The sequence below is a fragment of the Galeopterus variegatus genome, unplaced genomic scaffold (assembly GCF_000696425.1).
Source record: "Galeopterus variegatus unplaced genomic scaffold, G_variegatus-3.0.2 Scaffold1670, whole genome shotgun sequence".
NCBI lineage: Eukaryota > Metazoa > Chordata > Mammalia > Dermoptera > Cynocephalidae > Galeopterus > Galeopterus variegatus.
Genome location: NW_007727781.1, coordinates 153,561 through 163,282, shown reverse-complemented (window position 1 = coordinate 163,282; position 9,722 = coordinate 153,561). Strand labels below are relative to the sequence as shown.

The 9,722-nt window shown below is 42.3% G+C and overlaps 1 protein-coding gene across 1 annotated transcript in view; it reads left to right on the top strand.

Moving 5' to 3' along the window:
• SORL1 (sortilin-related receptor, L(DLR class) A repeats containing) overlaps positions 1 to 9,722 on the top strand; it is a 177,767-nt gene that overhangs the window by 120,523 nt on the left and 47,522 nt on the right. Inside the window, exons 26-30 of the mRNA XM_008578357.1 lie at positions 2,831 to 2,956; positions 5,001 to 5,108; positions 6,824 to 6,955; positions 8,002 to 8,133; positions 8,786 to 8,920. Coding sequence (XP_008576579.1) covers positions 2,831 to 2,956; positions 5,001 to 5,108; positions 6,824 to 6,955; positions 8,002 to 8,133; positions 8,786 to 8,920 — 633 coding nt within the window. The remainder of the gene's footprint in view (positions 1 to 2,830; positions 2,957 to 5,000; positions 5,109 to 6,823; positions 6,956 to 8,001; positions 8,134 to 8,785; positions 8,921 to 9,722) is intronic.

Below are 9,722 nucleotides of genomic sequence, written 5' to 3'. Positions count from 1 at the left end.
GCTGAATCTAATCTGCTATTTCACACATCCATTGAACTATTTTTGTTTCCATGACTACATTTTTTATATCTAGAATTTCTATTTGGTTCTTTTTCAAATCTGCCTTTTATTTTTCAGTGTTCTTTCTTTATGATTTTCTTTTGGGTCATAAATCATTAAAGTTGTGTTTCTTTTCCCTGTTAGACATCCTAATAGTCTAGTGCTTTGTTAAAAAAAAAAAAAAGATTAAGAGGCAGTACTTTCCTCGTTATACTTAATTCGTCAATTCTGCCCCACTTGTGTGTGGTTAATGCTTTTGATCAGGTATTCCAGCAGGTCTTGATAAGTCAGGAAAGATTGTCCATGTCAAAGACTAAGTCATAGGATAATGACCTATATTAGAAACTTGTATTACATTTCCATGATTATTTACCCCATTAACCCTGCCATTCTTACAGTCACAATGAATCCTATTATGCAAAGGATTCCTCTTTTTTTCCCCAGTTCTTTAGTCTGGGTAAAAGTCAATCTCTTCCATCCTTGTAATTAGAAAAAATTAAATAATTTTGAGCATGCTTTATTTACTAGGCACTCAAAATCAGAGAGCTAGTAAGTTACTCAGATATAGAAAAATCTAGAGAAAGAGAATGTGTTACACATTCCAGTCATACCTGGTATATTAGTCCATTTATGTTGCTATAACAGAACACTTGAGACTGGGTGATTTATAAAGAAAAATGACATTTATTTCTCACAGTTTCTGAGGCTGGTAAGTCCAAAGTCCATCTGGTGGTGGTGACAGTGACTCAGGGGTCTCACATTGCAAGATGGTGGAAGCAGAGAGAGAGAGAGAGGCAGATTCTCCTCTTCTTTTAAAGCCCTCAGAACCATGCCCTTGACCACCATTTGTAACTCATTCACTACTGCAGGTCCTACAATCTAATCACCTCTTCAAGGCTCCACCTTTCAATTAACATAATAGGATTTCCCACCCTCTTAACAGTCACAGTGGGGGCTAAGTTTCTAATACATAAAAGTTGGGGGACACAATTCAAGCTTCAGGGAATTTTGGGGGGACATAATTCAATCCACTACATCTGGCCACTTGAGTGAAACTGCAAACTTTCTGAGCTCAGCTTCTGGGTTAGAATCTGAAGATCTCAGATAATGCCTCCCAGAATTGTCATTTGGAAACTCCACTGGCACTTCTTTTCAGTGGAAAACAATTGAAATTTTCAATTGAAAAAGAAATGCACAGGCTAATAATAACAAGTAGATTAGTATGACAATCACTTTAGGCAATTTATATTTTATGAAAGCGAGCAAGGCTTAGGTGAGGAATTTTTTTAAAGGGTGTCAGACTTGTGACACCAATAAATCAGAAGTATTCCAGGTAATGGCTGTTACTGGGGCAGAACTCATGTAACATGCATGATATATTTATTCTTTTTTATCAGAGGTAAGTGTAATGAATTCAAAGTGCCAAAGGTTGTAAATATTGAAACTTCCTGTAGACTTATTTACATGCTACCAAACATAGGCTATGTCTTTGGAGAGGTGAGAAGACACAGATCATGGACCGCCACTTGTTTTACAGTGGTTTGAAAAATCAGGTTCTTTGTATTTCCAACCATTGCAAAAAATAGCCTCAAATTCAGTAGAAATTCTAAAGGACATTGTAAGCCATTTTCCTAGCCCTTATTGCCAACCAACTCAATTGAATAAAAAACTGGTTTGCTGTTAGCCACCCACTTCTTTTGTTTTGCCTCCTTTTGTTGTGAAGATGTCCTGTCCACACAGTTAAACCAACAGAGAGCCTTTCTATCTAGGTTATATTATTTTATGCTGGTTTTAAACAAGGCCAGACCTGGCTTTCACTCAGCAGTGCACAGACACAAACAGCTTTCTGTTTCAGAGTTGGAAGGGGAAATCTGATGGAGAAGGCAGCTAGTGGTGGTGGTTGCATCTGAGGCACATATGCATTTGAGTTAGTCTTTGACTGGGATTTTGGCTGGGATTTTGAGATGTTTCTGAGTGACTTCCAGGTGGCCTCAGCCCATGTGTGCTAATAAGTCTTGCTCATTTGTAACAGGAAGTCTCTATTTCAGTAGCTTCTGTTTGTTTTTTTTTTTTCTCTTTGTGATCGTAGTGGCCACCACGTATTACTGGCATTTAGACTATTCTAGGTTCTAGGGCCTGTTTTCTTTATGATTTTGGATGAATCTTTTATTTTCTTTAGACACGAGGTTTTCCATATTTGAAATTGGGTAGCTCTTTTCAGAATTTTAAAGTCATGATCTCTGAGCTTAGAAGAGCTCTAAGACATCCATATAAGGATGATGAAATAGAGACTGCCCAACAGTGGCTGGACCAGGTCTGAACTCAGTCTCCCAAGTGCACACCTCTTCTCATTTCACAGCACCCGGGGGAGTTAGAGGCTTCATGTGAAGAAGTGCAGGCTTCGGACTTGGACAGACTTGGTCCCATTACTTAATCATCTATAAATTTCTTAACCTCTCTAAGCCTGTTTTTTTACTTGTGAAAGGGGGATACTACTTACCCCATAGGTTGTTGTAAGGAGTGATTTCTTTTAATGTGCACACCTGCACCTGTGCAACGACTTGTGGAATACTTACAAACCCACAGACTGTAGTCATTGCTCACTGAGGGAGCTATCCTCCACCTGAAGGTCAGTCCCAGGTGCCTAATTCCAGGCGGAAGAGAAACTCAGATGCCGTAGCAGGTCATGACTTATTAGCTAGTACAAACCTCCTTTGCAGTCTGCCCCTTGGTAGTTGAGGAGCTAGGGATGAGGAGGTGTAACCGTGTCTCTCTTCCTTTTTGCTGGCAGCCATCTACCACACCTGTGAGGCCTCCAACTTCCAGTGCCACAACGGGCACTGCATCCCCCAGCGGTGGGCCTGTGACGGGGACGCAGACTGCCAAGATGGTTCTGACGAGGATCCAGTCAACTGTGGTAAATGCAAATGTGTCTGTCCCCACCTGGAGCTTCCCCAGTGTCCACTGTGCAGGGAAAGAGGCCACAGATGGGCTGGGGGATGAAATACTGTCCTGCTGTGCCTGTGTTCCCACTGACAAGCCCACCCAGTTTCTGTGTTGTGCTGCCACGTGATGTATTGGAGTGTGTTATATAGCCTTAATTCTCAGGCAAGCAGTTTGCCTTACACACAAGCACAATACATAAAATGCTGCCACACAAAATACATAAAATGCTTTTTTGTACCAAATATTTTTAAGGGTCTCTGTCTTTATCTTTTTGCCAAACAGTCCACATTTTCGTGGAATTGTAGTTGTCTACATGTGGTTATACATTCTACTCCTTCCATGTTAACATATTAAACAAAGATGTTTCCATGTATCTGTATTTTTCCATGTTAACGTTTTTATGGAAGATGCATATTCCCTTTATGTTACTATAGCCTGGTTTACTTAGTCACTTCCTGGTTGGCCATTGAGTGCTTTAGTTTTACACTGTTCGGCTAGCATAACTATTGATGTCCTTGGAAATGAAGCTTGTTTTACCTTTGAGATATTTCCTGGGATACATTCTTCAATACGGAATTGTAGGGTCAAAGGTTCTTACCAGTTTTCATTATTTTCTTTAACTGTTTCTAGATTGCATTTTATATATATATTTGTTTCTTTTTTTTTGGCGGGCTGGTACAATGATCAAACCCTGGACCTTGGTTTTATTAGCACCACGCTCTAACCAACTGAACTAACTGGCCAGCCCCAGGTTGCATTTCCAAGGGATTATACCAAATACGTCTCTACCAGTAGTATAGTACATGTTTCCCCAGTCTCCCTTGATATTAAATTTTATGTTTTTAGTTGTTTTCACTAATTTAATGTGTGTTTGTCTTGTGTAATTTTAATTTAAACCTTTAAAACAAAAAACAACACCTATATCCCCAAGCTGTGGTACTCATGTACTGTTTCTGTTTGATGTTCCTTGAATAATTCCTAGGAATGATGACTTTTTACAGGATTAAGACACATTTTCTTTCCTTATACTTAATCCTCATGGAACTGTTCTACCAAGAACTAGGCTTGCAAAGGCTATGTCTGCCCTGGTAGAACTGATTTTTAAGTCTAATGTCTTGTAGTATCTGTTCAGGAGAAAGTGTGACTTAGTACTAAAGATTCTGAGCTAAGCATCAAGTTACCTTAGTTGTAGTGTAATTTTCCCCTGAAATGGTTGTGAAATCTTAGGCTTTTAACATTTCTAGGCACATTTCCTCCAAAAGGGCTTTGCTTTAGAACTCCTGGAGAATTAAGGTGGTGAGTGACTTAACGGGCTTTAAAAAATTAGAATTTCTTAATCAGGATTCATATACTCCTTTTCTCTGTTCCCTTAAGTTGTTCTTTTTCTTCTAAAAGAAACCACAAACCTTAATTTCTGAATAGGAAATACATTCACATAGTTCAGAATGGGGGAAAGTATAAAAAGGAATACAGTAAAAGTTTTGCTCCCCATCTGCCTGGTTCCTACCTGTCCCTATAGGAAACCATGGTTGTGTGCCCTTTCAGAATACCTTTGTATATATATAAACAAATTTAATTATACTGTGTATTCTTGTCCTGTTTTACGTATGTGATGTTATACTGTGCATGTTGTTTTGTACCTTGTTTTTTTACGTAACTGCATATCTAGGGTAATTTTTCATAGAGCACTTTTCCAATCACTTTGTAGCTGGGTAGTGTTCAGAGGTGGGTGATGGTGGGATTAATTCATACCTCAGTGAATATTAGTGTTTAGTTTCAGTATGTTCTATAAATCAACCAATTGTTTTGAACTGGATATTTCTACAGTAAGGTATTAAACAGTCCCCTGTTGATGGGCCATTTTCAGTCTCTTACAGTGTTGCAATGTAACACTAGTACTTGCAGGTGGTTTTCAACCTATTACATTTGCTCAGTCAAAGTATATATAACAGTGTTCATGAGTGCCTGTCTGTTTCCTCTTTGTCATTCTTCTCTATCATTGAATTAAATTTCAGAGAAAAAGTGCAATGGATTCCGCTGCCCAAATGGCACTTGCATCCCATCCAGCAAGCATTGCGATGGTCTGCATGACTGCTCGGACGGCTCAGACGAGCAGCACTGTGGTGAGTGTAATCCCTCCCTCAGGGAAGCACCAAGGCCCTAGTCCTAGCATATTTGGACTAAATCCTTTAATTTCCTCGGTATCTGTTTGTGGTGAGCTTTGAACCAAGTTGCCTCCTGAGTGCCTGGTCAGGACTTGTAGAGGCTGATTGTGACTAGGAGACATGGTTTGGGTAAAGAAGGGCAGGGGTGGGTGGGTAGGTGGTGGTGGGATTAGTTTGTACTTTGATGAATGTTACTGTTTAGTTGTAGTATGTTCTGTGAATCAACCAATTGTTTTGAACTGGACACTTACTTCTCCTTGATTGGTTTTATTAGAGTTGCTGATGATCACTTGGGAAGCATTTTTAGGCCAGGAACCTTTTTATCTCCAGTTTTTTTAGACCCATAAAAGATTGCCTTGGCTCAGTGGTATGCATTCTTGAGTATACACTGGAATCACCTGAGGAGATTTAAAAGCTGCAGGTGCCTGGGCATCACCCCCAGAGATTCTGACGTAATTAGTCTAGAGCAGGGCTTGGGCATTGGGATTTTTTTTGGTTTTTACTGTGCTCCAGGTGATTCTACTGGGCTGTCTAGGTTGGGAGCTAATGTATTAGTGCAGGGGATGACAAAGTGACCTGTGGGTGAAATCCAGCCCATAACCTGTTCAATTAAATGAAGTTTTATTTGAATATGGTAATTGCCATTTGTTTACATATTGCATATGGCTGCTCTCATGCTATATTGGTGGAACTGAGTAGTTGTAACAGATGCTGTATGACCTGCAGAGCCTAAAATATTTGCTCTCTGGTTGTGTAAGTCACAGTTCTCCAGAGAAATGGAGCCAATAGGATATGTATATATGAGAGTGCTTCAAAAAGTTCATAGAAAGATTAGTATTATTTTTTAATTTCATTTTTCCATGAATTTTTTGAAACAGGCTCATATGTACAGGGAGAGATGTATTTTAAGGAATTGGTTCATGTGATTATGGAGGCTGCAAGGCCAGAATCTGTAGGGTGAGCAGGTAGGCTGGAGACCCAGGGACAGGCTGAGGTTACAGTTCAAGGCTGTCAGGCTGGATACCCAGGGAGAGCCAATTGCAGGTCTAGCTGAAGGCTTGCTGTGTCCTCACATGGCCTTTCCTTTGTGTGTGCATTCCTGGTGTCTCTTCCTCTTCTTAGAAGGACACCAATCTCATTGAATTAGGGCTCCACCCTTATGACTTCTTTTAACTTTACTTACCTCTTTAAAGGCCCTATCTCCAAATATAGTGTTGGGGTTTTGGGCTCCAACATGTGAATTTTGGGGGACACAAGTCAACCCCTAACACTGGTCCCTTACAGAAAAAGTTTGCCGACCCCTGTATTAGAGAGTCAGTGTCATATTAATAGTGATTAAGATCATGGGCTTTGTTGTCAGACAGCTCTGGATTTCAATTTTGTCTCTACCCTCATCAGCCGTGTGCTCTTGGTAAAGTACCTAATGCTGCTACTTTCTTTCTCATTTTGAAAACAAGGACAGTAAAATCTCTCATAATGTTGTCTTGAGGGTTTAACGAGAAACTTTAAGTCCTTTAGCTCTGGGCTTGGCACAAAGCAAGTGCTCAGTAAATGGTGGCTGTTACTGTTGTTTCCTGAATGCATGTCTGTATTATGTGCATTTGCCCAAGGCTAGTGAGGGCTGAGCCAGCTCGAGTGCTCACGGCCTTTTCTCCTCACCGGATCCCTTTCAGAGCCGCTGTGTACACGCTTCATGGACTTCGTGTGTAAGAACCGCCAGCAGTGTCTGTTCCACTCCATGGTGTGCGATGGAATCATCCAGTGCCGCGATGGATCAGATGAGGATGCAGCATTTGCCGGATGCTGTGAGTGGGGCAGGTGGGGAGGTGACTCAGGGTCATAGAAGAACCTGCATGGGGGCATGGCCACCCTGGGGATGCATATTCATCTAGGTTGTAGTTATAATTGAGAGTTTGAGCTTGCCTTTTCTGAGAAAGACTTGCCTTTGTTGCCTAAGAAGTACTGCTTTTTAGCTATGATTACTGGAAAGGGAGGATGGTGCATGACCAGGATGTTGGCTTGTGTCCCCTAAAGCGAGAGGCCTTCCTTGCAGGCTATATAAAATAGCACCTCCATCACTCTGTAGCCCCTTACCTTGCTCCAGGGGGCAGCACAGCACTCATCCCCACTTGGCACACTTTATATTTGTCTTCCTGTCTGCCTCCCCCACTAGAATGTGAGCTTCACAAGAGCAGGGGCTTTGTTTTGTTCATTGCTATAGCCCTGTCCTAAACCAGCACCCTGCATGTAGTAGGTACTTGTGTTTGTTTGCCCGGGCTGCCACAGCCAAGTACCACAGACTGGGGGGCTTAAACAACAGCAGTTTATCTTCTCACAATTCTGGAGGCTGGGATGTTCAGGATCAACGTGTCAGCTGGGTGGTTTCTCTGAGACCTCTCTCCTTGACCTTGTGTATGGCTGTATTCTCCCTGTGTCCTCACCTGGTCTTTCCTCTGTACATGTCTGTGTCAAATTCCCTCTTCTATCCCAATACCAGTCATGCTGGCTTAGGACCCACCCTGATGACTTCATTTTAACTTCAATTACCTCTTTAAAAACCTTATCTCCAAATACACTCACATTTCTGAAGTATTAGAGGTTAGGACTTCAACATATGAGTTTTGGGGGGATAAACTCAGCCCATAACAATACCCAATAAAGATTTGTGGAATGGGTTAATTAACAAAATGTGTGCTCTGCTAAGATCAGGTGTGGCTGTTACTTTCAAGGAATCCTTTACTCGCTTGGCAGTGGACATGGGCTCTTTCCTCTTACTTCTGGGCAGCACTACTGCTCTGAACTCTTGGCATGGAAGTAATCTGGACTCTGTGGATGTTTATTCCTTATGTAGCCCAAGACCCCGAGTTCCACAAGGTGTGTGATGAGTTTGGTTTCCAGTGTCAGAATGGAGTGTGCATCAGTCTCATTTGGAAATGCGATGGGATGGATGATTGTGGAGATTACTCTGATGAAGCCAACTGTGGTAAGAAGATCTTAGAGCTATCTCCACGCTTCCTAATCTTCCAATTACAGTGACACCTGTAGTTAAGGCGGGGACACTTGCCAGCGCACTCCCATGCAGACTTTGCCTTCTGCTCCTTCCTCAGCAGCAGTTCCCGTCAGCTCTTGAATCCCCACGCCAGGAACTGAATCTTGACATGGGAACCTGATATCTGGGAGCTGCTAGTGCTAGGGACACATTTATTTCATTTCCTTTTTTTCCCCCCAGTCAGGAGACCACATTATGTGTATTAGGAACATGGTGGGTAAGGAATATGGTAAATATCATGGAGTGTACTTTCCCCCCCTAAAAGTTACAGACCACAATGTAGTAGAGTTATAGTCACCATGGAGTTATCATTGATAGGTTCTTTCTTTCATAAAACGTAAAATTAAAACTCAAGTGGTCATTCTCAGGATATTGAAGTATAGGTCAGAGAAACATGAGTTGGGGCTGGGAAGATGGGGTTCTGTTGAGTTTGCGGGTGCATTTTTTGTTGTCCCTTGGGCCCAGGAAGCTGCCTGTCTTTCTCTGGTAGGGGAGTGCAGGTTGCCTTGGGACTCGAGTCTTGAGGAGCGTGGATATAGTTGGAGCTTTGTGTTAAAATGACTGATCGTGTGGTTGATCTCCCCAGAAAACCCCACAGAAGCCCCAAACTGCTCCCGCTACTTCCAGTTCCGGTGTGAGAATGGCCACTGCATCCCCAACAGGTGGAAATGTGACAGGGAGAATGACTGTGGGGATTGGTCTGATGAAAAGGACTGTGGAGGTAAGAAGGCCAGGGGTCCTGGGCTACTCCACAACCAAGACACAGCAGGGTAGTTCCATTGTCTGCACAGAATTTAACTGTCTCTTTACTGCATGGTTTACTGCTTAGCTTTTAAACTTTTGGGGAGGGGTGACTCTGAGTTACTTTCTGTCCCCCACCCCCCGCCCCACTTTGAAATCAGTGCGATTGGGTTCTCCTGTTTCCAGGGTTACTCATTCTGTATTTTGCAGGGCACAGCGAGGAGCCTAGAGCCTTGCTACTCATGGCGTGGTCTGCAGACAGAGAGCCTCCACATTTCCTTGGAGCTCGTTAGAAATGCAGAATCTCTGACTCCCCCCAGACCTACCGAATGAGAATGTGCACTTTAACAAGATCCCTAGGTCCTACGTGTGCCATGATGTGTTTGAGAAGCACTGACGTGCTCGTCCCTTTCCTTTCTGGCATTCTCATCTCTGAGCTAGGTCTGGGGGTAGTTGCAGCTGAATTAATCAGAACAGTGATTAGTCTCAGTAGGAGTCTTTTCAGCCACCCTGTGCCTTCTGAGTCACCTGTTTTTTTCATCATCCTTCACGAGACCCTGCAGAAGCAAACTCATCTGAATGTTAGCCCAAATTAAATGTAATAGATAAGGTAAATCTATTCCTCAAAAGGAAAAGAATATCATCTATTCTGATACCCCATTATAAATGATTTGTAGGTGAGCTGTTGTTCAGGACTGTGCCTCTCACTGGCCTTTGTTGGCTGGTGCAGCTAAAATCAGGACATCCACACTAGGCTTGGGACACATTTGGGTCTGGGATCA